Source organism: Platalea leucorodia, assembly GCF_965183815.1.
Source record: "Platalea leucorodia genome assembly, chromosome: 3".
Classification (NCBI taxonomy): Eukaryota; Metazoa; Chordata; class Aves; order Pelecaniformes; family Threskiornithidae; genus Platalea; species Platalea leucorodia.
In genome coordinates, this window is record NC_138825.1 from 21,711,808 (window position 1) to 21,739,794 (window position 27,987).

A 27,987-nucleotide genomic window follows, 5' to 3' on the forward strand; every position below is an offset into this window, starting at 1 on the left:
CGCCCCGCTGCCGCCGCCCCGCCCCGGCCCCGCCCGGCCGCCCCCCCGCGGGTGTAACGAGTGCCGCCAGGGCTCAGCCCGCGGCATCCCCCGCTTCGCTCGGGTCCCTCCGCACCGGCAGCCACCCGCACCCCCTCCGAGCGACGGAGGAAGAAACTCCCCCCCCCCCCCCGGTATCCATCTCCGTTCCCCGTGGACCCGAAGGCAAGCGCATCTCCCTCGCAGCTGGCACCTCATCGGCTCCACGCCTGTGCCAGCCCCAGCACCCATATTGCCACGCATATTCATCAATTAAAAAAGGAAAAAAAAAAAAATCAACATTTCCTGCGTAAAACCCAGAAGTATCCATGTCCAAATCTGGAAGCTTAGAAAAAAGTCAAAGGAAAGGAAAAAACTAACATGGCTCAAAACCTAATATGGTACATCCGCACCCTGTACTATCAGTCTGTTGCAATTGTGAACGCTGCACACAACTGAAATCATTTACAGCTTGATTTGCTGGGGGTAGCCAAAGCACGTGTTGCTGTCCCTGCTGGCCTGTATCCATCCACAGCCCCCTGGGCAGCCCAAACCACACGCAGCGAGTTCCCCCCAAACGCGCACCCCCGCCGTGTGGTGGGGGAAAAGGGGGGGGTCTCCCTTTTGGCCGCGTGCTGCTGCCAAGGATGGCCAAAACGCTGCTCCTGGCACCACGTAGTACGGCAACCCTCCAAGAGAGAATTCAAACCATTTGTTTCATATTTTAGGTCTGACTCAGGATGTGCTGGGCGCCAGGCAGTGTTCCCCGGGCGGCGGTGCGGAGGCTGATAGGCCTTAATGCTGCATGCACCGCCTGCGCTGGCTGCCCGGCCGCCTCGGATGGAGAGGCACCTCCTCTTGTGGGTCATATCCCAAGCCCTGGGTGCACTAAACACTTGTTTGAGCCATCCTATCCGACTAAAATGAACATTGTTGTTTGAAAAATGTCTAAAGAACCTAAAGATCATAGCTGGCTGTACCATTCGCTGAGATGTGACGGGAAGTCTTCCTTGAAAATTATAAATCAGAAGTTTTTCTTCATTGCTGATATACGGTGCCTCAATGTCCCAGGAGACACTGTCCATTTGCTTGGTGACTTTGGACTTCAGTCACTTATGATTCCTCTGCTTATACTCAGCACAGGTCCTACTTACACAGTTACGTGGGAAACCATTGCTGTTGAATAGGAAAACAAGGTAAGCATTGCCCATTCAATTCACTGTATAGTAGAGGAGGCCCCCAAAATCTTTTTGAAGTTAGATATGAGAGTGGTATGAGCCACACCAGCCAGCAACACCTGTGTAGACCACAGCCATCCGAGGCAGCAGTCCTGATGCTGCCTGTGAGGTTGTCCAAACCTGGCCAGGCACAGACCGACCCCGCTCTGCTTTGAAGGTGTCGGTTCTTCCTTGCAGGTCAGAGGGGCTCTCTTAATGAAGACAATAGTGGTATTTTTAGCTGAATATTGAGGCACATGGGAAATCAGTCCCACGTGGAGAACTGGAAGCAGATCAAGTAATGTTACATGCCGTAAGTGCTCTCTGAGCAGAGCTGGTACATGCTGCGCGCACTCAATTACTGGTATGCCGTTAGTCAAGGTCTCCAGCACGACTGTGCTGAAGCTCTAGCAGGACACAGTATGACACCAGAGGATGGCTTTGCTTGACTGTTTCGATTCATTAAGCCCTGCTGAATTATCTCACAGACAAGAAGGCCATCTACTGAACCAGGAGACTAAGAGACAGCAGCGCCTCACCACCTCAGAATTTAACTAACAACCAGCCGTGTTGCATCCTAATGTGACAGATCCAGGAGCTGTAGAGCTGCTCAAAAGGCGATTGCTTGGCTCCACACAGTGGTTCAAATCTGTACAGCTGCCGCAGATCAAACTTCTCTGGTTTTTCAAGAGCCACGGTAAAAGGAAACCAGTGTCAGTTTAAAGCAGTGGTTTTCACTGGCCCACAAGACAGGTTTTGGTTTGTGAACTCCTCTAGCCACTTTCCAGTAGATACAGAAGTTTAAACTGGGTTGAAGTTTGTCATATAATTGCTTTGCTTTTCTTAGTCATTTCCCCTGCGTCCCATAGATGGTGTTCACAGACCACTCTGGGGTCTGCTGGCAGCGTGCCGACAGCCTCCGCTTGGACAACGATTAAGAAGATCGAGTGTATACAAGCATGTTATATGGCCACGCTGCGCAGTCAGAGTTACCAGAGTTTTCTTAGAGTCTCTGTGGTGGGACAGGGATTGAAATAGAGCCAAATAGAAAAGGAGAGGGACAGAAGTGAGCAAAGCCAGAAGGAAATTGAGCCAACAAAGATTCAAGTAGGCAGTGGGAGAGGGACTTGGGGCAATGCAGAGAAGAGGTATATTTGCCACCATGGCTTGTTAGACTGGCTCCAACCACATAGGGGCTGTACTGTCCCAGGTGGTTTGATGATAGACTAGGATATGTCAGTGTAATACAGGATTTCACTTATTATATGGGAAGTTGGCTGTATCAGCTTTCATCTGAACAGCCTACCTACAGTGTCTTCTGCAGCCAGGTAAGTTGTCAAGTCAGCTGCTTCCAGCCCAGCAGCAGATGTGGATGTGAGGCCACAGTTAGAGGGAAGTTCTTTTGAGCACTACACGAGCCAGTCCCTTGATCCTCTACATACTCGCACAACATGCCCTTTTTCTTTACAGAAAGGGGTGATTTCCACTGGACTGTGAGACCAGTGTAATCCTCCTAGGTAAAACAGCAGCCCCAAGAATAGTTACCCACTAGTGTCCCCCTAAAACTAGGCAACTTCAGAAAGAAAAAGAAATGTGACTTTTTCTTAAGCTCTCTGCACACCTGCAGCTCTTCAAAAAAGTCACTGACTCTCACATTTTGCAAGTAAAGTGTTTTCAGCTGTTGCTGCGGCAGCTCATGCTGGTTGCTGATAAGGAGCATCCAGGTGCCACTTGCAGCCTGGAGCCCCAGGTAGGATGGGCTTCTCCTTCCCTGTGCTCTTAGCCATTGTAAGCAGCTCCGTGCTGCTCTGCCTTGCAGCATCCCTCCTCCCTCTTGCTCATCTGCCCTCCGCTGTACACAGATATTGGGGGAACAATGGGGAGTAACTGGCCAGCTGCCCAGGAAGGGGGAAATGGGGCCACACACCCGTTGGGCCCCTGCTCTCCGCCCCAGGAGCTGCCCTGGCCTCATCAGGATGAGGGTGAGGCTTCCCGGAGGAGGAGGCTCACAGCAGCAGTGGTGATGTTTCACAAGGAAGGGAATTGCTTTCCCCTCTGGAGCTGGGATCTGGAGAGGGACTAAGCTTTGCTCATCAGAGCAAGACTGGCTGCAGCCCTGGCCAATGCAGTGAGAGGTGGCAGAAAGACCTGGGTCATCCTGCAAAGGGTGACAAGAGGACAAGAGGAAACAGTCTCAAGCTGCGCCAGGGGAAGTTTAGGTTGGACATCAGGAAAAACTTCTTCACCAAAAGGGTAGTAAGGCACTGGCACAGGCTGCCCAGGGAAGTGGTTGAGTTTCCATCCCTGGAGGTATTTAAAAGCCATGTAGATGTGGTGCTTAGGGACATGGTTTAGTGGTGGACTTGGCAGTGCTGGGTTAACAGTTGGACTCGATGATCTTAAGGGTCTTCTCCAACCTTAACGATTCTATGATTCTGTGAAAATGCAGCCACCCTTCCCTGCTCCTTACAGTGCTGAAACATCTCCCCTGGATCAGCCTGGTTGTGTCACGGAGCTTCACACCTGGAGTGCAGGTGTTACTGCTGCAGCACATCATCTTCCTCCTCCTTGGGCACCAACAATTTTTTGGCTTTTATAAAACAAATAAGCAGGATCACTGTTAATTTCAGATGCATTTCCCTATAGGGAACCCACTAGGCTGCAGCTTGTAGCAACACTCCCCCACCCTGAACATTTAGTGAAATATTTCATCCTCTGAAAGAATAATCTTATAGACGGACCTTTCATAGCTCACACTAGTCTGCCTATTAATAGTCACTTCATTTTCAGAGTAATAGGGTGGGTAGGAGCCCATACATCTAGAACAGGAGAAGGCAAGCTCTCTAAATCAAGCTAATCCCTTTTCACACTGTACGGTCTACAATACAGCTAAGCAGCTTTAATTCTCATTAGCAAAGTACTGCAGTACAGGAGAGCCATTTCATTTCCCTCTAATGCACTACAGCAAAACTGTATCTAGAACTGTTAGGTAATTAGCAGTTATTTTCTCCTAAAGATTTCCACAGATATGGAACAGTTTGGATTTCACGGAATTTGCAAATTCTTCTTTGAAACCGAGATGATGCATTTTCCTGGTTTCTTCTGTTCTTCCCCATTTCTCTCACCCTCTTGCTATCAACAAGAAAGAGGAAGAGGGGAAGGAAAGCAGGAAGAGCCAGGCAAAAATATGGAAATCCCAGAAAAAATAGAAATCAGAATTTTTTTTTTTTTTCTAGTTGCTGTTTCCCTAGGGGTTAAAGCCACTTCAGCAGCAGTTTTTCAGAGTCATGGAGAACATGAAAAATTTTTCTCCCATAATATAGCTGTCAGTTGTTGCTGTAGTCAACTATACAAACATCATCTTTTCCTCTTCTTTATATCCTCTAGATGGTGCTTGTGTATCACTTTCTACACAAAATAAATCACTCTGCTACTAATCAAGCTTGGAAATGGATTTGAAGTGCTGTGCTACAGGTCACTAGGAGCAGAGGTTTGTGGTGGACACACTGCATGGTTACCCGGTCCAAGCCTCTGCCAGAGAAAATGATTGTCCTCAGCCTCTTCTCAAATGTGAGATACAGGACAGAAAAAAAAATCCCGTGGCACATTTTACTGGAATTTATGAAGATTAAAATCTGATTGTATTTCCTCTGTATCGCACCTTAACATGCTGGTGATACACAAGGGTTCACCCCTTCTGTGCACACTCGTGTCCAGTGGCAACTGGAGTTACAGAGCACACAGCATATCAAGTGTACGTCCAAAAAAATACATGGGAAACAAAAGATTCCTGATCAAAACAGCATTTCCCAAATGCCGGAGCACCATGCTTTTCCATGAACAATGTTGCCATAGCTTGCAGCTTACAGCAAGCACAGCAAAATGGAAGCGTGCCTCTGGGCCATAGGAACAGAGGCAATTTCAGTGTAAGAGGCTGGTGCAGGAAGGGAAACAAACCAGTATTCTGCCTCAGAAGCAGAGAAAGTGGGTGCCTCTGGATGGGTCTAGTTGTCAGGGAAAAAAATCCATCCCGGAAAGAAACAACTCTCCCCGCAACCCTGTATTATGACACTATTCTCATTAAGTACACAGACACACCTAGAAGTACTGAAATGTAACAGAGACAAAATTCTGGCCATCCTTCTCCTTCACTCAATTTTAACAGTATTAATTTAATTTTTAGATAACCAGTATAGTAATTCCCTCAGCCCAGCCTTCTCTACCTGTGCCCACCTGGAACCGACCAAGTCATTTTGTTTCCTCTTTTGCATTCATGCACTTCAAATATTTGCAGACAAGCAGCCCAGCTAGCCTCTGTTTGGACTCCTTATCTCAACAGGTTTCAGTCCTTAAAAATTCTTTCTTCCCTTCCCCACACCTCCTGTCTAAAGTTCCCAAGGGGTAGTCATCAGACATGCTCTCTGGCAAACAAAGTTCCTGTTTACCCAGCTCTCAGCTGGACACGCAGGAGGCTTTGCTGGGGAAACCTGGGCATTAAATAGGAAGACAGCAGAGAGCAGCTATCCTCCACAGAAAATTGCTCCCGCTTCAGTTCTTGAACCTACAGACATTTGCAGCCACCTGGTCAGGAAGGTGTGCACCCCTGTGTCAGTACAAAATGAGTAGAAACTTGGAGTTTTTGTACTACAAGAACAGGAACCACTAATTATTAAGGTCTAAAAAGCTTTCTGCACCCAAGGCTTGCTTTTTTTTTTTTTTTTTTTGCTTGTAAACATTTTACACACAGGAAGCACCACTGTAAATATGATGGTTAACTTCTCACTAGCTGAGGTAACAACCCATTTTCATAGATGGGGAAGGTACAGTGACTGTTGCTTAAGGTCACAGTGCAGATGGGGAGCAGGGGTTACCAGCTTGCCTCCTATTTGGTGATAATTTTCCACTTTTGGTCTGGGTCACGCTCCTGGATTGTATCCTTGCCCACGGCAGGTCATATGGCCAAGTGGCCGTCTCTAGCTCTGTCAAGTTCACACTTTTTATTGCTTATTAATTAATTAATAAAAATCACACTGCTTTGAGAGTATCAAAGACAATTGTTTTAAAAAAAAGATCACTTATGACAGAAGTGGGTTCAACTTTTCAACATCTTCCTGGCTTTAAAACTCACTGACATCTCTATAGCCATGTAAGCTGTAGCAGTAGATATCCAGCACTAGGTTTTGCGGCTGCTTTACCCTCTGACAGTATAGAGCCTGATCTCAGAAGGAAGTAAAGAAGTTTTAACCATCTTCACCTGGATTTTTAAAGCACTGGTCCTCAAACCTGACTTTCAGCACACTGAACGCACACAATCACTTTCTATGTGTAAATAGGCGTGTCTGCAAAAACACTGCTTTCCCTTGCTCCTTGTTAAAAGTGTATTTTAAAAAGGGGCAGGGAATCCACAGACTTTTAAGCAAATAACGCGGGAGTAGTACAAGGCAGTGCCCACAGTCCCAGCAGCGCCAGCTGCGGCCCTGCCAGCTCCCTGCCTGCGTCTCTCAGGTACATCTCGGGTACATATTTGCACTTCTGGTGCCTCCTCCCTCCAGGGCTGTTGGAGCGCATAGGGCAGCCCCCGGCTCCACTCGAGCCTGCTACCTGCCTGTATTCACCTCTTCTTGCCCAGGAGGCAACGACAGAGCTGCGCTGCACGCCGGTGGGCAGGCATGTCCAGGGTCGCGGCGAAGCTGTGCCAAGAAAGAGCGGCTGCGGATGGGCTGGGATCCAACAGGAATGCCATCAAGTATTTGAAGCAGGACTACGAAGCCCTGAAGCAGCAGTGCCTGCAGGCTGGCACCCTGTTCAAGGATGAGGAGTTCCCAGCCTGTCCTTCCGTGCTCGGCTACCAGGACCTGGGACCGTACTCCCTCAAAACCCAGGGGATAATCTGGAAGCGCCCCACGGTAAGAGTGCTTTATAACTGCCTGCTTTACTGGGTTCAGATCTAATCAAAGCCCACCTGAACATCCATGCTAAATCAGTGGTGAACCTTGATATCTACTATTCCTGTATGTTTTGTTTTTTTCTTCTGTCTTGCTTTAACTCCATGGTTACCAGAAGCAAGGTTGAGAAGGGGGTGGAAAAAAAAGAAATCAACATCATCTAAGCCCTTTATAAAGCAAGGAATCCTATATCTGCTTCATGGGAACTTGCTTCCTCTCTGTCCATCCCAGCTCCACGGAGCTACAAGGCCAGGGTACAATCCGGAGATGGATGCAAATGCCCCACGTGTACCCAGACAGAGCGCAGGGCACCCCAGGAGATATCAACCATCAATTGTAACGGTACCTACACCGTGGTCCTGCCACTGTGCACCTCAGGAAATCAGGCTAATACTTAAATAAAATCCTGTGCCTCGCTTGAAGCCACCTATAACAGTTAAAAAGCAACTGACTGGAACTGTTATTACCGAAATGTATATGTCCTATAAATGGCCTTTAATTTAATAATAGTAATTTTCATCAGGAAAGATTAGATGCTGAACTTTTTTAAAGCCACAAAATCAGAGCTTCAGAGATTTTTCTGCACTTTCATTTTTCAGTCATTTTTTTCTGTCTCTACGTTGCTCCTCCTTTGTCCTTTTGCCCCTCCTTGCAACATCAAGAACAATTGAAAAAAGGGGAAGGAAGCAAAAAAACCCCAAACAAGCTTACGTTCCTCTGATTGGGGAAAGGAGAACGGGAGAAGAAGGGAAAATTTCAAGGCTTAGATTCTTGCCCCCCTGCCCCGAAAAGTGAGAAATGGAAACTTGCAGGTTTAATAACTCCAAGTTTTTACCCTGACAACCCCATTTGTCCATCAGCACTTCACTTTGGCACCTGAATGTTTCAGCAGCAAGTACCATGGATGTATCTCTTGGCTTTGCCTACTCTGGGAGACCAGCAGCCTTAGAAAACTCATTAAATTATACTGTGGTTCCTCATGCAAGAACAGCTTTGTGCCCGGTGCAGGCAGAGGCACAATCACAAGTGTAGTGTGGTCAGGAATGACCGAGGGCTGAAATCCAGCAGGGTTAAATGTCCCAGCCCTGCTTGCCAGAGACCTGCCCATGTGGGACCTCTCTGCCCTCCCGGCACTCAGCAGAGACACAAGCATTTTATGGACACTTAACCCACAAGTACCAGGACCCACTGGCTTGTCCCTACCCATAGGGCAGAGTCCAACCCTGCTGCAAGGTGGCACAAGCACGTGTCCTGAGGACAAACCCTCTGCTTTTCTCTCCTGTGGAGGAACCTGGATCTGACCTACTTCTGTGGGCTGCAGATGACACCTGCTGGAGACCACAGCCCTGCTCATTGCTTGGGCTTTTTCAAACAGCTGACAAGTTTCCCTCTGCAAACTGCCCACAATTGCAGGCTGATGGGATCAATGTTCACTTACCTGCCTGCGTCTGAAACAGGCAGCAGGACCCACTGGGCAATCTGGAAGAGACCTGCTGGAGAAATGTGCCCTGCAAAATAAATATCCACTGCTAAGGTCATCTCCCCTTGGTTTGTGACTGCTGGTTTGCAGACAGTGAGTGTTAGAGACTCTGCCATCAAAGACTTATCTTCTGATTTCAACAGCGGGTTTATAGAAAGAGAGAAGGTAGAAATGCAGTTGTGAGAAAGGTGTATGTGGCACTTGGCAGTGGCTCAGAAAGGACAGGTGTCTAGGTGAGTAATAAGTCATGCACAGCTGACTGCCACCAGGTGCACCAATTTGGAGGGAGGAGAGAAAAAGCAACACAAAACCTTTTCCATGTGGTAGGTAACCTACTCCTGACTCCTATCCATGGAGACAGACCAGCTGGATAACCACAGAAGCAAAAAGGATGTAGCTGAGATCACACCTATTACGACAGGAGATTTACAAACTGGCTCTTCATCTCACACACGCACAAGTCCTGAGTTGTCCCTGTCTCCGTGGCTCAGTGACACAGGGATGCTCAGAGCTGACAACCGCTGCTCTCTGGGAGAGTGGGCAACTGCCTAAGCCTTCCTCAACACTGGTCACCAAGTTAGGCTTCCTATAAACTGCCCCTTGCTGCCGTCCAGAAGCTCACGGAAAGTGCTTGAGAGAAAGGGAAGGCTTTTACCTCTAGAGAGACAATATTAACTTCCTAATATAGGGCATGAATTGTTGGAGGCCTCAGAGTTGGGGTAGGAGGGACAGTCATTGCCATAACCTATTCAGCTGGCCCCAAAGGGCCTGGAAGAAGCAGGGGGGATCACTAATAAAAGCAATTGCGTGGTTGGCTTCCCAGGAAGCAGGGTCAGGGTTGGCAAACATCCTTCATGCCGGTGGCAGTGGAAGCTCAACACAGCTCCAGTGTCAGACCCAGCAGTGACGGTCACAAACTCATCTGCACTGCTTGAGCCAAAACCACAGCAAGATAAAATAAGATGTAAATGGCGAGGCTGAATTTTCACCTCTGTCCCCACAGCAGCAAATATTCTCACCTATATCACTGGCAGTCTCAAGGAGCAAAGGGCTTCAGGATTTGTCTCCAAAAAATACATGCAGTTTTCAATTTAATAAGGCGATGTTGTTCTGATACCACATTAATCAGATAAAGGACAAACAATATATTTTTTAAGAAATGGTGAAAGTGTTCAATATTTTTTGAACCTCCACATTGAAACAATGAACAAGAAACAAGGACTTTTCAGACCAGAAAGGGTGATGCATACTTTGAAAATATGTCTTTTCAGGAGTTGTGCGCCAACCCTCAGTTTATAATTGGAGGAGCTACTCGAACAGATGTCTGCCAAGGAGAGCTGGGTACGTACATACAGCACTTCTGAATTTTGTTTTGCAAGAAGAAAAAAAAATGAAGCTTAATTTAAAAACTCCTCATACACAGGCCATTTTATTTGCTATCTGCCAGACATAGCATGGAGAGAGGCAGATACCCAAGAAGGGGACTTATGCACCAGCATTGCTGCCTGGGACAGGGTGTACACAAGCTTGTAAGAGCATTATCAAACCAGGGAGACACCAAACTGTCTCTTGGAGGTAGGAAGCTAATTATCCCTTTGTGGAGCAGAAGACTGGCTTGCTTTTCACCTCTTGAGACAGAGCTGGACACCAACTTAACTGTGAGAGCACTTGCCTTGAAGCAACAGAGCGGGCTTCATGCCCATCGAAGCAAGAGTGGCTCCAAAGACTCAGGGGACAAGGGACACCAGGAAAGTTTCACCCAGTAGCCTAGCCATTGGGGATTTTTATCTGGGAGACAAAGCAAGTTCTAGCCACAGTTTCACACAAAACAAGTACACAATAACCAAGGAGAGGAGCAGGAACTGGTCTAGTACAGGGGCTGGGGCTATGACTTGCCATTTCATGCCAAGCAGGATGGCCCATCTGCTTGCAGGCATGAGTTAGAAACAAGGACCTCATCGTTAAAAAAAATATGAACAGAGCACGTAAACTTTGTAATACCATCCACAACAAGCAAATTGTTCCAAGGACTTCATGCTGAATTCTTCTTCTGCTTGTACGGTGTTTGGTGTAGAGCTGCGAGCAGAGGCAGGAGTGACCAGGCACTGGGCACGCTGTGCCAACACAGCCAAAAAAGGCAGCATTGCTCAGCTCCCTGAATTAGGGACTGACGCTGATGAGATGTCTCTCAGACAGCACTCATCCTCTCCTGGAGTTCCATCATAGCAAAACTTTCTTGCCCATTTTTCTCCAATGCTTGCTGTTGTCTAAACAGAGCTCTTAATGCAAGCGGCCAGAAGGGAGCTGTAAGGGGGCTTTATTCCCCCTTCGAATAGTTGCAGCAGCAGCCTTCTTCCCTGCCTGCCTCCCTGATAAGATCCAGCTCCAGAAGACAGCAGCAGCCTCTCCTGACTACATATAGAGAAGAGAAGGCTGAAGCTCTTGTAATGAGAATTTGATAGATTAGACACAGAGAAATCAGCCTTTCTCCCTCCTGTGCTGCTTACTGCAGTACTCCTGACCTTACTGGTCTTCTAGCCCATCCATTGTGCAAATGAGATTCAAACAATTTCTGCAAGTCATTGGCAATAAATAATACCAATGCTGGTCCTGTAAACACAGCACCATTAAAGCAATTGGTAAAAAATCCCCTGGTGTGTGGGCCTGTGCTCCAAATGCTAAAAATAAGATGCCCAATCATGTACTTGCTCCAGGATATTTATTCAGTGGATGCTGGAACAGAGTATGGGGAAATCACTTACTGTATTTTAGCAGAATGGTTCAGATAAGTAATAAAAACGACATTTCTTGTCACCTCCAATTTGGGAAGTTTCTATAATAGCATAAAAAAAAAAAGATCATATGTCTGAAGTAAAACCTCATTTTCCTTGATAGTTTACAAGCTAAAGGACTGAAGCATATTACCTGCTCTTAAACTAGAAGAGGTCAATGCATTATTTGTGTTAAGCCTAGAAACTGAGTGCAAATACCCTGAGCCCCTTCTTATTTCTGCCACCTCCTGAATGTCTCTGTGGAGTCCCAGTCCTTTGTGCTAAATGAGCTTTCATTAGAGAGCAGTGCCAAAAATCCATCAAACAACAGAACTGGGCCCAAAAGCCTCCTGTGAATCTGGGGATGGTGCCTGCCTCCGGGCTTTCCCAAGCCAGCCTTTGGTGGGCAGTACCACAAGTGCTTGTCCTGAAAGCAACCCCTAAACCTAGAAGAAAAGCCCCAATATCTGGTTCAGTTTTTGTCAGGAGCTTCCTTTTCTCTCTCTCTCAAAGAAAAAATAATCAAAAGATAATCCAATTTGTTTCTGCAAGACTGCTTACAATCACTTCTACACACTTCTACCCTTAACAAAAATAAACTTCAGAATATAGGCATGAGACTTCCCTTTTAGCGTTCAGGTATTTGCTTTACATCTCTGAGGCATACTATGCTTTTTTGGTATTTGATCCAATACCTTGAATATCAAAGCCCTTGTTACTAAAGCCCTCATGTAAAACACTTCTATTGAAACAGACCCTGATTACATATTTACATAAGTTATGTACGTGACCCGTTAACAAGTCCTTTAGGGAAACAGAGCCTATTTTTAATAATCTTCTCTGACATGTTTCTTTTCTTTTAAAAATAACACTGCAGGTCTGGGTTTATATGAACAAAAGGAACAACAAAACCCAGAGTTAGTCTCACTCCATTAAACTTATTTCTTTGACAACAGTGTAAGCTAGATGAATATCAGCTTGGGAAGTTTGATGGGAACTTGAAAGACTTGAAATATTTTAAACGTTCTTTGAACCATATCTTTTTGATAGCCTAGTAACAACTTGAAATGCAATCACATAGTCTTAGTTATTAAAGGTGACTTATGAAGTTTTCTTGCAGCTATCTGAATAAGTTAACTCCAGAATTGTTTGCAGAAGGTTTTAGGAAGCAAGTGGCATAATTTTAATTTAAAGAATATAAAACATATTCAAACCCTCTCAATTTAATATTAGCTTTCCAGATCTGCACCATTTATATTCATGGGGCACCTTTTGTGGTGAAGGCTCAGAGGGTACTCCAGGTCCCTTGGCCTGGGCTGTCACCTGAAGTCCCCTGAAGCCAGGGCAGATGCACCAGTTCACACCAGCTGGGGAGCCCACCCTATGTGGGCTTTCTGTGCATTTTGTCTTATGGGCAGATTTGGGAAGGTTACAGGTAGGGTGGAGAACAAACCAAAGCCTGACAGCTCTGAGATAGACCTGATACCTGTTGAGGGTGCCTTTGGAGCTCCTGTAGGCAGTAGAGTGCTTAATAGCACTGGGTTTGTTCACTTATTTTGCTATAGACATTAGTATATGGCCGTTCTGATGTTCAGTCCCATGGCCCTGGGAGTATTTGAGATCCTTGTTCTAGGACGTAAATCCCCTAGATCTCAAAAAACACTTTCACTGACAACTCTGAGATCCCAAAGAAAAGAAAGCCCATTCCTTTGCTGGGTGCTCCTTTGCCTTTCTGTACACTTACTTACTTCCTAAAAAACTTTAGGAAGCCTTCTTTAGAAATCTCAAAGCAGGAACAGCCTGCACTGCCAGAAATTGTAAAGCTAGCGGGTCAGTGGTTCCTTGACGTCTGGTAGGATGCCCCAGGTACTATGAGCTCTGAAGAAGGGCTTCCAGCAGAGACTAAAGCCGAGAGTCAAATCTGCTTGACAAACCGGGAAGCAAGAGCCACAGCACTGCATTTGGATCCCTTCTGAACACCAGGCATTGCCGAAATAGCAACAAGCCAGAGTGCAATCAGGACAGAAATACCTCTGTACTGTCTAGTTAGATCTTGGAACCAGACAGTTGGACTTTGGGCTTAAACTCACCATCACTAGGTCAATAAAGAGTTTAGATCCTCTGCGTCTAGACACTTTGATGGTAGCTAAACAGAAACTGAGTGCTGCTCTGTGGCAACTGAAACTAATCAAATTTCTCATTTATTTTATGGCCTCTGAGTGCAGCGCGCTTGGGTAAACATCATCAATACAGAGGAGTTGCTCAGCTCCCAGGTCACCAAGGATTCGGTATTCTCTGCAGCAATTCGATTATCTCTGAAAACCAGGAGGTGCCTGCATAGCACTGAGAACACAAGCCATCTCGGTACATCTGTGAGCAGCAAGTGATTATATTTCAAGTACACTAACAGGCAAAATAATTCTCCAAGATCATGTGTGTGTGTACATATATATTTATGTATATATATGTATACACACAGAGCTAGGCACAGCTAGGCTTCATGTTTACCCTTTCCGCCACAAAGTGAAGGTCAGAATTTCTTACCTCAACTTAAAAAAAAAAAAAAAAAAAAGAATTGGACTTGACCAATATTACAAATTACTTCAGATCCAGGAATCAAGCTGGCTGCTTCTTAGCACATTCAGCAGCAGCGGTAAACACTGTAATTGTCTGAAACTTTTGTTCATGAAATATGAGACTGAGCAGAAAGCAGTGTATGTGCCTGTAGGTGATTTAGCCTTGCAGGGCTAATGCTGAAAAGACCTTTTTTTAAAAATTTCTTATTATAAACTAAAAGGCTACAACTTCAAATGCATACAGTGAGCAGAAATGCTTTTTGATACTGTCGTTTTTCTCCCTACAACTGTATTGGAAATACATTCTAATTAAATATTTAATTCATTGGCCAATTGGCCTCATTTTTTCTCCGTCCAAAAAAATTCACTTTTTAGGAAGGGAATCAAACAGTTTCCTCACAGTTTGAAAGATGACTCATAACCTGCAGCTGAATCAGGACATGTTTGAGTGGTCCTACATAAGCTGCCTTTCTAGGGAGTTCGTGCTGCTGCACTATACTGTAGGCACAACCACAAACAAAACTCTGAAATTTGCTGCTGGCAAAATGATATTGAACTTTGAAAAAAGGAACAGGTACTGTCAACCTGTACTTTTTTAGAACTAGTAATATATCATCCAATAGGGCTGAGAAACCTTATTAATAGGCCAGGATCCCATTGTAGTGTACAAGAAGATAAGAGGCAACCTGTTCAGTTTAGGCTCCATCCTAGAAGCTCCTTGGTATGGACAGATTTCTGCATCTTCTTTAATTTGTCTTAAAGCCAATATCACAAGAACCTGAATGTAATGTGTTGCTTGTATATAGAAGATGGCCCCGAACCATCTGCATCTAGGCACCCCATGCAAACCTTCCTTTTTACCAAGTTACTGCACAGCAGCCAATTCCCAGCTGGTTCCTTTCGGAGGCCACAGTTTATATTCGTTCAGCCACAAGCTTAGCCAAAGATATTAGGCCCCCAAGTAAGGTTTAGAGACAGGAGTCTGCATTGCTCAAGGCAGGCATAGCTATTTTTAAGGCCAAGTTCACCACTGCTATTCTTCCAATACAATTCTTTCCAGACACGCTTTGAGCAGACTTGCTCCTAATGCTTCCCCTGGAGGTTAGATTGCATGGCACGTTTGTGGGAGGCAGAAGCGCCAATGCCACTCACTCTCCCAGATGCTAAGAAGTTAATTCGTACCATAAGATAGCTGTAAAGGATTTCACGCTGCATTTGGCATCTTATGGGGATGAGATTCTGCAATCGTTTAGTTCTGAGTCAGGGAAGTAAATAACGTATTTAAGGAAACCCCTCTCATTTCACTGATTCTTCTGCCTAATTGTGCATCAAACATACACCATCCTCAGCAAAGCCCAGAGTAGTTTCCCCTTCATTGGCTGTAAAAATCTGGCCTGGACCAGGAAGAGGAAACCCTTCCAGATGTTGCACATTGGGAGAGCACCAACTCGTCACTGCTACAGACCTTCTTTGGTCTCACCAGGGTGGTGGGACACAACAGGGACATCAGGACTCCCACCCTGCCACCTTTTCAGAAATACTCTGTGCTTCACAGCATGCCAGGAACAGCTAGGGCAGCAAGAAAATCTGGGGTAGTTGAAAAAATGAGGACTTCAGCTCTAACCTTATAAGGCTTTTCACCTGCCTCCTCTGAAGAGCCATTCCCCAGATTTATCACCATTATTTCTACCTTTCCAGGCAAAAGCAGAAGTTATAACAGCATAAGACATATACCTGTACCAAGGAAAGCCTCAAAGAAATAGATACAAAGCAGGTCTGAGTGTTCTACAGTCTCATGTTTTCCTGCATCTACATTTTCTTGGAAGAGAAGGTTCTTAAAGCCTTTTTTCCCTGCCTTGTGCTCTCCCAATTTTGCTTGTTTTATACATAGGTACCTAAGGCTGGGAGGAACCTTTCAGGCCAGCAAATTAAACCCTCTCCCACAGAATGAGAAGTAATTTGTAAGAGAGCTAGGCTGAAGATGAGCTCGAGAAGGCTTTTGCTCATTGTTCTAGAGGCTGAGGCTTTTGGACTCTCTTTTCTATATGCACAGCAGCAACTTTTTCCTATTTCCAATTTAAACATCTCACAACCCTTTTATTTTATCTTTTCTTCTGCAAGGGAAATCTTATCTCTCAAGTAAGAGCTCTTGGCTCAAATAGCTTTTCTGCAAAGTAGCATTTAACCTGCCTCACACTTCCTCTTCAAACTTCACTTGTGTAGGAAGAGCAGGACAAGGTTTTTTTAACCTCTTCTCATAAGAAATGCAGCTGGATGGGGAGAAGCAGGTAATCCAACCATTTTCTACGCCCTTCCAGCTTGAATGCTCTTTCCTGAATGTGGCAGCCAGCATGACAAAGAGCAATCCTCAAGAAAGGCTCAAGTGGTACCTCACATACTAATACTAGGTTTTCCCTCCTCATTGGAAATGCCTGGGCTGGCACACTGGGTGGATCACAGTTTTGCACCCGTATCAGATCAGCCAGCTCAGGTGCTTACAAGTCATCACACCAGAGGCACTTCTTTATAGGTGTTTCTCAAGTCACTGATTGCCTAACTGGGAACAGCTGTTTCTTGCTTAGCTCATAGGAGGCACCTGGGTACCTCCCAGTGGGGTACAAGCAGCAGGGAGCACACAGCACCAGGCAAGTCCCTGTATCTTACTTTTACAATTATATTCATCATGGCACTAAATCATAAAGCTCAAGTCAATACAAAGAGTAAAGTGCTGCTCTAAGATATTCAATCATGCTACAGATTAAACTCTTTCCTTTGTTTCTCTCTTAGCTTATTTCCACTGAAGCAAGAGCTGTTATGCCAATTCCTTCCGCAGAATATACATCTGCGCAAAGAAACTATGTCTTGGCACAGATAATCCACAGGGAACCAGGAAAATGTTAGTACCTTCAGGAGAGCTTTGTTTTCCTAGACTTTCTGCACGTCTCAGAAATAACACAGAACCACAAAAGTTCTTCCTACTGTTTGCGGTATGCAAATGCTGTAAGAAACCCATGAGTCGCTGAGTTTCCCAGGCGCACCACCTTTGGTGTGATAGAGGCTTCCATTTACCCAGCCTCCAATCCACAACAAGCAGGTAGCCCAGCAAACAGCTCGAGCTGCGAGACACCCAGCCTCCAGCGAGGGCTGGGCATGCCTGTCCTTTCCAGGACAAGGAGTGGGCCAGAGAAAGGACTCACCTCCTTGCAGAGTTCCCAGGAGACTTCAGTTTCCACTAGACTCACAGGCAAATCTGTAGCAATACCTGTAAATGCTGGTTCAAATTCAGACCTTCAAAGAAAGGACTAAGAAGGAATAGCCATCCAAAAGTTCCTGCTATCCATCAAATCTCCAAAAGATAGGAACGGAGGTCCCACTACCCTTCTGTCAACCCAGAGCTTTTGCCCTCTTCTGGACACCTTATAAGCCCTTGCCTCTCCCAGGTGTGGTGGCTTGGGTCTACTTAAAGTACTGCAGATCATTAACTCTCTACTGCCTGGCCAGGCTTTGCAACCCACATATCTCAAATGCTTTCTCTCTCTGGCTATGTTCTTGGTTTCCTGAGGGCATTAGCAAGCTTAGATAAAGCAGCCTGCATTCGCAGCTTCATTAAAAAATTAGCAAAGTCCAAACTAGACCATTGAAATTACCACCACAATCAGCCTCAGAGACCCCAAGATACCTATGTGATCTGTGTGAGTAGAAAATGAGCAAAAGAGATAAATAACACAAGAATGGATTGCTGAACCAATACTGAGTCTGGCAGGACCTTGCAAAGCACTTAATGCTGGCATTTTAGTCTCGATGGGAGTGTTACATAATGGTGTAAGGATCAGCTCAGCAAACTCCTATTTATTAATTAACTTTTCTGCCTTGTAACGTATGTGTTTTTAGGTGACTGCTGGCTCCTAGCTGCCATTGCATCTCTCACTTTGAATCCAGAGGTTCTGTACCGTGTTGTTCCCAAGGCTCAGAGTTTCCAGAAGGACTACGCTGGGATCTTTCATTTCCAGGTACCTATATGATCAGAGTATTTAGAATAAAAGAGGAAAATGTTAGTATTTAGCTAAAAGCAGCTTTCTTTGTGCTTGACACAGGCTAAATATTCAAGAATTACAGGGTATAAGTGAAATTGGTGGGGGGGAAGGAGGGAAGAAAAGAAGAACATAGTTAAATAATGTTGCGTGCTACCTGCTCACTGGCTAGGTTCTGCTGTCTTACAGCTGATAGGGCTCTGGTGAGATATACAGTTTTGTAAACTGAGACAAACTGTTATGCCATGTGAGTCAAGTCAAGCTCTGTCGCTGCTGACTGTCAAGAGTGAATTCAGGCTGATGCAGTTTCTCCTCCTTCCCTTCCCTCCTTGCTCCTTTGTCTGGATTTCCTTGCCTGCAGACCCCCTGTGTTGGAACTGAGGCAGCCTGCTTTGACTAGAGGTTAGGCTCAGGTGTGAGCAGTATGGATTCACTCTGCAAAGCTAAAGGAGGTGTTTTGGTGAGGACAGATGTTACAGAGCATATACCTATCCCTTCCACCAACTCATCTCAGCACTGGGGTTATTGTCTGAATTACCTTCTTTCCTTTCATGACTGCATCAAATCGTGGAGTAAATATTTCTAGTGTTCAGGCAAAAAGTTAGCATTAGCAATGTTTCACACATTTCCCAGTGTTTTCAGAAGGGATTAGCACTGTTGAGTGCTTCCCCTTTGGGTGACCTCTCCTTGCATCATTTTTACAGGGGCATTATTTTTTTCCAGTGGGTTGGGCCTTAAAAGAGACTTTAGAGTATCCTGTCTACACGCTAACTTTCTGGACTCTCCACCATGTAAGCTCTGCAGGGAGCACAGTGTTCCAGATGTTCTGTGCAACAAGTTGCTGTTAATATGACCTATCAGCAAAATTTAATACAGCATTAAGAAGCCTGATCAGTGCCGGGAAGGGTTTGCCTCTATTACAAGGGAGAGGAGTCTAATATGGGAATGAAACCTTGCAGTGACTTACCCAGGGGGAGCTGATGACAGGTGAAGGGGTAGGAAGATGGTAGTCTGGAGCTATTATGTGCACACCAGCCCTCATCATGTTTTCCTTTCTTCTTTTCATCAGTTCTGGCAGTACGGGGAGTGGGTGGACGTCGTGGTCGACGACAGGCTGCCCACCAAGAACGGGAAGCTGGTCTTCGTGCACTCGGAGGAAGGCAACGAGTTCTGGAGCGCGCTGCTGGAGAAGGCCTACGCCAAGTATGGTGGCTAAGCAGGAGGCAGCACTCCTGGGTTTGCAGAAGTTGACTGCCCAGGCGGTTGTGGTGTTAGACACCACGCACTTCACTCAAATGCAGCCTCTGTTCCACCAATTATTTACAGTTTCCTCTAGGTCCATAAAGGGTATTGCCAACCATCTGTTTCAAGGGGCTTTACTTCTGGTGCCCCAGGTCGCACTGATGATCACACGGAACGAGAGATACTAAATTATGAACCCTTCTTTCTTCAGTCCCAATGCTTACAAGTGGAGATGGCCCCTTATATAGCTCTTGTCATCTCCCCCACAGGTTGAATGGCTCTTATGAAGCTCTTACAGGGGGGTCCACCATGGAGGGCTTCGAGGATTTTACTGGAGGCATCTCTGAGTCCTATGAGCTGCGGAGGGCTCCTTCAAACCTGTACCAAATCATCCAGAAGGCTCTGAGAGCTGGGTCGTTGCTTGGCTGTTCCATTGATGTAAGAGACTGCTGCTGCTTTCCTCTCCTCGCTCCTATTCTCAGGGCTCTGGTCCGTATTGTAACAAAAGCTTGGACCAATGTTAGACATAGTTAGGAAGGTCAGAATTAAAAGCATAGTAAAATTAATGGGAGACTTTTATTGATTTCAGTTATAAAAAAACTTTGGATGAGGTTCTAAATAACCAACTCTTGTCATGCCTCCCTTTTTACAACACAGCCTGTGGTAATACTTTGAGCCATGAACTGGGGACTGGTCTTCCTGAACTCCATTTTAATTCTCTGCGTACCTTTTCTCATTCAAATTCTGTATAGTTTCAGCTCCAGACACGCAACTGCCAGAGACAAACTCTTTGAGATACTTTGCTGTAGCCTGTAGTCTGATTCTGGCTTTGGCTTTCAATCCTAAAGATTATTGACACCAGTAATACAAATTTTCTCAAGTTACAGATGATGTTTGTACATGTTTTGGAATCCACACACCTTTCACATCCCGTTTTATTATCTTGTTTAAAATCCTGGTTCATGGCATATAGGATTACCAGAGTTGAAATTTTGATATGCTGGATCTCAGCTGAGGCAGGCTAGAGCCAAACTCACATGAACACGTCTTTGCAGGTGACTGGATCTGTTACCCGAGCTGGGAATTGGATTTAGATTTAGATTTCATTGTACATTCTTGAATTTCTGCTGTGCTAGGACTGCATATTTAGGGACATGAAACTGTGGAGGTGAACTTTTGCTGTGGATTTCACCTCTATTTAATACACTTTGCATCAGGAATATTGATATTCATTGTGCATACCGCTTTGGATATCTTCCCCTGTATTAATTTGCTCATGAAAGCTGTGTTTGTACACAACATATAGTCCTAAATGTGTATACTTTTATTGCCCCAGATAACTACTGCATCTCAAATAGAAGCAATCACAAGTCTGAAGCTGGTAAAGGGACACGCTTACTCTGTCACTGGAGCAGAAGAGGTAAGCCAGCCCCTTCAGGACCATCGTACAAAACAGCTTGGGGTTGCAATACTGCAGTGCCTTCAACTCTCTAATGTCTTTCTGTGACTGACCAAATAAAAATGTTGCTACCTTATGCACCCTTTTACACAAAAAGAAAGTATCTGTAGTGCTTAGGTTGAAACCTCTGTACTGGTAATGTAAACTGTGCAGTCTGCAACTTCTGTTGTACCAACAGACTGAAATACAAAACGTAAAGGTGGGCCAAGCTGTTGCTGAAATGGAGGGTATGGAATGGAGAAACAGGAGAGGAGGCAGCTGTTTCCCCACGTATTCCTACTGCATGAGGTGGGAGTGTGTACTTTGCCAATCAGCACTAATGGGAAAGCGGTAAAAGCCTCTTTCATGAACCCCTCTGTTAGTCTCACCTCCACAGTGAGCTCTATATACTTCTGCTCCTCTGAAACTGGAATCATTACAGAGGTGTCCGTGCCAAATAACCTCTTTCCAACCTTGCTGTATTGTGTGACGTCTCCTGCTTTTGAGGATGTAGATATTCTGCTGTTTTGTAGCTGATGTTTTTCCGTGCAAGTTGCTGTCATTATATGAAATGGTGAGTGCTGCGGCAAATGGCTCACTTGGTGGCACAGGATAATGTAAAATAAGGGTGGAAGGTATCTAGGTGTCTTTTAACTATTGCAAATTGTAATAGACTGCATCACTCAAGTACAAATCATGTTTTATCCTGCCTGAAAAGCAATTGCCCTGTGATGATTGGAATAATGGAAGTGCTCAGGTTCTGTTGTGGATCTTTTAGGTATATTACCGAGGACGGCCAGAGAAACTAATGAGGCTTAGAAATCCCTGGGGTGAAGTGGAATGGACTGGAGCTTGGAGTGATAAGTAGGTTTTTATATGCCCCTGCTTCTGTCTCTTCAGTGTATTTTGGTATCTTTTATAAATTAAATTGGGACTATGCAGTTAATCCAATCACGAAGCGCATTTAGGAGAGGTACTAAATCAGTTGGAATAAAACACTATTAATTTATTAGCAAGGTTAGATATTGATCCGCTCTGCCCAGCGGACATTCTTCCCTGCCTCAGGCAGAGCTTTCTAATAAAAGAGACCTGCCAACGTTTTAATTGTGAGCAGCCCAATGCAAGCCATGTTATTTTACAAGATGACTTTTCTCAGACTGATCCTGCTGATGGTGCCAGAACCTTAGTAGGATATGCAAACCAATCCCATTCCGGGGAAATACAGCAGGGCTAAACCGTTGTGCCTCTGCTTCAACTCTAAGGTTTCTGTGCTCTAAAACAGACCAGTATTTGGTTTTTAACTGAGAATCTTGAAAAAATTGGGATGTTGACTAAGCTAAGGACCCAGAAGTTTGAAAATCTATCACAAACTGTCTGGGCTTCAACTACCTTGGAATCTTATGAGAATGGCAGTGACAACACCTCATTTATTTTTATATTTAGAATGGCATAAATTTTACTTTCATTTGGGCCATGATGTTTTTTCACACAATACTTTGAGATTTCAGTTTCCTGTCCTGACTGACTGCAATACCGGTGCTGATGTTGTATAACACTTAAGGATAGAAACCAGAGATAAACATTAGAATTATTCTTACCTTTATTAGAGCTGTTTTGCTCAGCCCCAAGATAAGGTGCTTCAGGCATGCACATGTGCCATATCCTGATTTTCTTGCACCTGTTTTACCATGGGACAGTGCTGCTGAGGCAGGTGCAGAACTGCACTGCCATGGGGGCGCAGATCAGAGCAGAATCCAGCTGGCTGCACAGTAACATCAGAATGGGAAAAGAGTGATGCTGTTTTCTGCAGTACATTTTCTAGTCTCATCTTTGTGCTTTCTTGTTCTTTGGTGACCCCAACAGCGCTGCTTGTATCATTTCCCTAGGGAGATTATCAGGCATCCCAGCAAATCTTACAACAGAGAAGCTCTGCCCGATTTTCAGGCTGTGTGTTACCTAATCCAGCCAGTCTGCAATATTTGTACATCCTGGCACCTGGCAGCGATGATTCAATTTAAGGCTTATTTGTTGCAAATACAGTTGCAGTCTGATTCCAGCCCTGTATAGTCAGGTTGCAGTGTGTTCTGCCATTGGGAGGGGCAGAAGGTCTAGTTGTTGAAGAAATACATACTCCTTTATCAGCTGTAACTGAAGACAGAGCCTAACTCTCTGATCTTGTAGAATAAAATACAATAACTGAACAGCTTGCTTTTGTGCTTTGTCTGCAGCGCTCCTGAATGGAATTACGTTGATCCCAAAGTAAAACAGGCTCTGGATAAGCAAGTAGATGATGGAGAGTTTTGGTGAGAATCATTCAGTTAGCTTAATCTTTTGGACATTTTATGTGCATGTATGCTTTTTAAGCAGTCTTTTCAGTTGGATGGAGAGAAACTGCCAGCACCAAGGGGGTTAATAATGACATGTGTGTGTTGTTAGCCTCTTGTTTATCTCCCTTCCCATTCAAATATTACCTTTTATTAGAGCTTGCATAACTCAGTGCTTATCCAAAGTATAGAGACCAGATGGCAATAAAATTAATGAGGTGGCAAGAATGAACCTCAGCTGCTCTATATTTTGAGGTTTGTTTTTTTGCCTAAATGCTACACACTAATGAAAAAGTTTAGATTACCAGCTTGGGAAGAGTCTGTTTACCCAGACCTAATGCAAAGCCCATCCCAGTTAGCTGATTATATGGATCAGTACTGAATCCATGTCACTCTGTCCTAGACTGGAAAGATAAACGCCCACTGTCTTTCAGTGCAATCAGCTATATGTGCCATAAGGCACTGAGAAATGAGAACAGACCTCTGCTTGCGGCATGAAGCGATCAAGGTCATGCAAACCTACTAGGAATGGTAAAAACAAACATTAATGATAGAGTTAAAACACAAACTGAGACCATTTTTCTACAGAGTGACTCTTTCGTAAGGGCCAACTCTTACTCCCATTAAATGGCATCTCATTGCACATTTTGTTCCACAAATTTTAGTGAATTTACTTATGAAGTATGATCCATGAGGGATCGCCCATGGCTGGGGATGACAGAAAATGGTATGACTGAGCCCATAATGTGTAACAGCCATTGAGAAGAACTGCCTCCAGGAGATACAGCTCATTCAGGGAGTGGGAAATTTTGCTTCCCAAAAGCCAGTTCCAAGCTTCAGAGTTCAATTAAATGGGGCAGCTCTGTAGTACCAATGTTTGCTGCTGGGTTGGGAGAGACATCCATTTGCACTCGCCTTAACTGTTGCAGGCTGATGGACTAACTCTGGTCTTTCTGTGCACCAGGATGGCATTTTCAGATTTTCAAAGGCAGTTCACCCGCCTTGAGATCTGCAACCTGACTCCCGACACGCTGACAAGCAACGAGGTCAATAAATGGGACATGATTCTGTTTAATGGACAGTGGCGACGGGGTTCGACTGCTGGGGGCTGCCAGAACTACCAAGGTGGAGACCCAGCCAAGTGGGCACTTGGTGAAATACCAACACAACAATCAAAATAAATGCTTGTGAAACAGAGGGGGCTTCGGTGGGAAGGGCTTGGAGGTGCAGCTCTTTCTGCAGGGTTTAGATAGTAAGCTAAAGCTTGGCAGCCTAAACCAAGATCTAATTCACACTTATTTCCTCGTGGGGGATTACCAAGCCATTAAGCAGTTAATTCGTGGCTGTATTCGGGTTTTTTTTCTGTTTGCTTTTCCTGCTTACACGGCTTTTGCTACTGACTGGACTAATCCTCTGAAGGATTGGGTAGGCCAGGAAAGTGTCACAGTTCAGTGGCAGTGTTGTTTCCCATTCATTTTCAGGTTAGTCCTCTGGAGAGGCTGTCTGGCATTTGGTCCTCTTGCAACAATAATAGCCTTGGCCAAGGACGTTTTCTGGAGATAAATGACTGGCTGGAATTAACCATATCAGCTCCTCCCTGTTGGTCATAACTCCCCAGAACATACCTTGGCGCTTTGATTTGCCATGGATCCAATTGATATTCAGCATAGCTGTGAAAACATAAAAACGTATAACCTAATGCAAAGGACTGGAAAAACTCCAGGCAAAAGTCCTTCCAAAGAGATATTCTCTGTAATTCTAGTGACAGCCATCTTGGCTACAATGACAGCAAAATCTCCTCCTTTTTGTCTTGCCTTGGGAATTCTTAGCGACATACTGGACCAATCCCCAGTTTAAAATCCGTTTGGACGAACCAGATGATGACCATGAAGGGAGTCTGAATGAGCCATGCTGTACTGTACTAGTGGGCTTGATGCAGAAGAACCGCAGGAGACAGAAGAAAATGGGAGAAGCTCTGCTTAGTATTGGTTATTCGCTCTATCAGGTAAAGTTTGTTCCTGGTTAAAGGCTTTGTTCCCTGTTCTGTTACACCGGAAAAAATTGGCAATGATGTGCTACATCTTGACATTCAGCACTACACTTCAATAAGAACTGGATTTTGCAAGATGATTCAAATCCTTCTCTCATTTCTTCCTGACCTATGTAATATGGGAAGATTCAGATAAATTCAGCCTCAGGTTTTGTCCCACTTTAACAGGAGAGCAGTGTAAAACTAGAGGCAATAATGTAGCAACAGTCTCATTGACAGCCTTCTCTTACAAAATCTGAATGGGGGCAGACTCAGGGTGCCTGGCAATTCCAGTTAAGTGTTTCTGATTACAGCCTATCGTTAGCGCTCCGTAGTCACTTTCTTTTTTTTATTATTTTTCCCTTGCATTTGAAAATTGTTTTGATTCATTGTCTACCATGCTAGTGTTCTGGTTCAGTAATTTTTAGGTTTTTTTTTTTCTGATTCTGAGTGTTGCTTCTGTCTCTAAAAATATAATGTAGGGAAAAAATCTACAGTGTCCCCTCTAATTTCTGTGATGTGAGGGGAGAGAAGCAAATATAAAAATTTCCAGCCAGTATTATTCCCAATATCATATATGGAGAAAAGCAATTAAATGTTGTATAGATTCCACTGGATGAAGATCATTAACCAGCACAGGTGGGAGCAGATGGGAATGACTGATTTTTGCCAATATATCTTGTGCAGGATGGTTCAAAACTAGCAAAGGCTTTCCCTAGTGCCTAGGTGTCTATGTACACAAATGGTTCTGACTGAGCACATTTCTGAGTTGCCATCTGCGTGGTGCCAAGCACCCTGGCCTATTGGCATCCTGAATTTGCACATTAAGGATGTTTGCTCATGTCACAGTACAACCCTGGAGAAGTTAGCAGAGCTTTTGTGCTTTACATCTATTTCATCCCATCTGCCTCCTCTGTGATCTTTTCCATGGTAGGGTAGACTTGGTGACTCTTAACAAGATGAAGACTTTCTTTTGAAAGACATAGCTGCTAAGTCGTCTCACGTAGACATCCAGCTATCATCCACGTTACTTGGGTCACACACTGCTGTAGGTTTACATCATTGCAGCTGATGCTGTGGCTGAGGAGGTCCAGTTAGGACAGCATGGATGGTGACCTAAAGCAGATCTCTGTGCAGGAGAAAGTGAAAAGACATATGTTCAAGTCTACCTGCCCTGCAGAGCTTTTGTAAGTCATGTAGCTCAAACTGCCTACTGACAATAACTGTAAGTGTGCCCATCACCGAGCTCCTGGCCTTCTAGTATGCTGGTTATAAGGAAAGAGACCTGAGGTCTCAGGGGGACATCTCATGCCCCAGAATCATTGTATGGGCAATATTTTCAAAAGCTCTTTTGGGACTTGGGAGGACACTCTCTTTGAATCTCACTGGAATCTGTGCTCTTAAGACAACTAATTGTTTTTGGAAAAGCTACCTTATATTTGGAGGTACAAATTAACATAGCAATTTAGTTAATTTAGGAAGGGCTACATCTTGAAATTTGTTACTTGTTATAATTGCCTTACAACAATCTCATCCTTAGGCTGATTGCTAGTGACAGTAGCCTTATATTTTCATCATGTTCCAGTAACGGTAGACCAGTAGATTTTAAGTCTGCTGTAATAAATTCTCAGTTTGTTTTTGGCTAACAAAGTGCGGTTAACTTGTTGACTTTCCTGACTGAACATTTAAAGGCTTACCCAAATATTTCCAACCAATAGTATCATTTACAACACCATATCAGGAGAAAAGCAATTAAATGTTGTATAGATTCCTCTGGATGAAGATCCTGTTTTTCCTTTCAATAGCTCTAGCACAAGCTAGAACTTAATGTATAATTGATACTACAATATGTGGTTGTAAATGAAAATGAAAAAAGGTGTCTGAAGGAGGCTTTATCTGATTTTTTTTTTTTTTCCCCCCTAATGATAGATGCGGGTATGTAGCAGCCCTTTAACATCGGCTCTTTTTCTTCCTTCCAGATTCCTCAGGAGGTATGTATTCTCTGCTGAAGACGTCTAGCCTCTAGATGGGCACCTCCGTTGCACTGGAGAATTTAGCTACCAGGAAGACTTCTTCCTTACTAATGATAGTTCTTCTGGAGAGCTTTGTTCTTGGATCACTGGACCAATATCTGAAGTTTTGAATAACCACTTCCAAACAACTGGGGCATAAGGTTTTATTACAGACACCTGAGTCCCAATCTTGACTTCGTTTATACTTGTTGAAATTTGGCTTCCACTAAGTTTGTATAATAGAGGTCAGCATTGGTCTATTTAGTACAGGTGAAAGCAGAACAGGGTCTCTGGACTCTAAAATTGAGAAAATGTAGCTAATGTTGTTTTGAAGAAATGCCAAAATCTGTGGATCCATTCCTTTTATAGTTCTGAGCTGGGGCTCCTGGTAATGAACAAACCCCGCTCAACCTTTCCTAATCCTCCCAGGTGTCAATACAGAGGTAAAGAGACTTTTCATTCCTGAAGAAAGAGACCCCAGGGGTGTCTGGCAGTAGGAATATCTTATACTCATTACTAAGGTCCAGCAGCCTGTGCTGCCAATTTTTCCTTGGCTTTTCAGCCCTTTTCTTCTCTCTCAGTAAATGAATGTGTGCTCATGTAGCAATTAACTGTGTTCTTTTAACAGCCTTGGAGATGTAAAGGGAAAAGGAACTTTATATATTGAAAAAGATACGGATCTGGCTTCTTAATCTTTGCAGTCCCACTTAGCTTAAGATTGAGTGGGGAGAAAGGATGGGGTTGTTGAATAGATACCAAATCCAATCTTACCTTCAGAACAAAGGAGGAAAAAACCCTGTATTTTTCTACAATTTACAACAGAAAAACTGAATGATTATAAAATGTTTGATAACATCTTTGTATGCTGTGATCTTAGACAGCCAGAAATCTTATCTGTATGCAA

The 27,987-nt window shown here is 44.5% G+C and overlaps 1 protein-coding gene across 1 annotated transcript in view; it reads left to right on the plus strand.

Moving 5' to 3' along the window:
- Positions 1-6,904: 6,904 nt before the first annotated feature.
- The window catches only part of LOC309587866 (calpain-8-like), a gene marked incomplete at both ends in the record, with an annotated part of 30,367 nt that continues 9,284 nt past the window's right edge, over positions 6,905-27,987 (plus strand). Inside the window, 11 exons of the mRNA XM_082306373.1 lie at positions 6,905-7,141; positions 9,932-10,001; positions 17,899-18,017; positions 19,108-19,241; positions 19,550-19,718; positions 20,617-20,700; positions 21,497-21,582; positions 22,947-23,021; positions 24,007-24,167; positions 24,872-25,047; positions 27,051-27,062. Coding sequence (XP_082162499.1) covers positions 6,905-7,141; positions 9,932-10,001; positions 17,899-18,017; positions 19,108-19,241; positions 19,550-19,718; positions 20,617-20,700; positions 21,497-21,582; positions 22,947-23,021; positions 24,007-24,167; positions 24,872-25,047; positions 27,051-27,062 — 1,323 coding nt within the window. The remainder of the gene's footprint in view (positions 7,142-9,931; positions 10,002-17,898; positions 18,018-19,107; positions 19,242-19,549; positions 19,719-20,616; positions 20,701-21,496; positions 21,583-22,946; positions 23,022-24,006; positions 24,168-24,871; positions 25,048-27,050; positions 27,063-27,987) is intronic.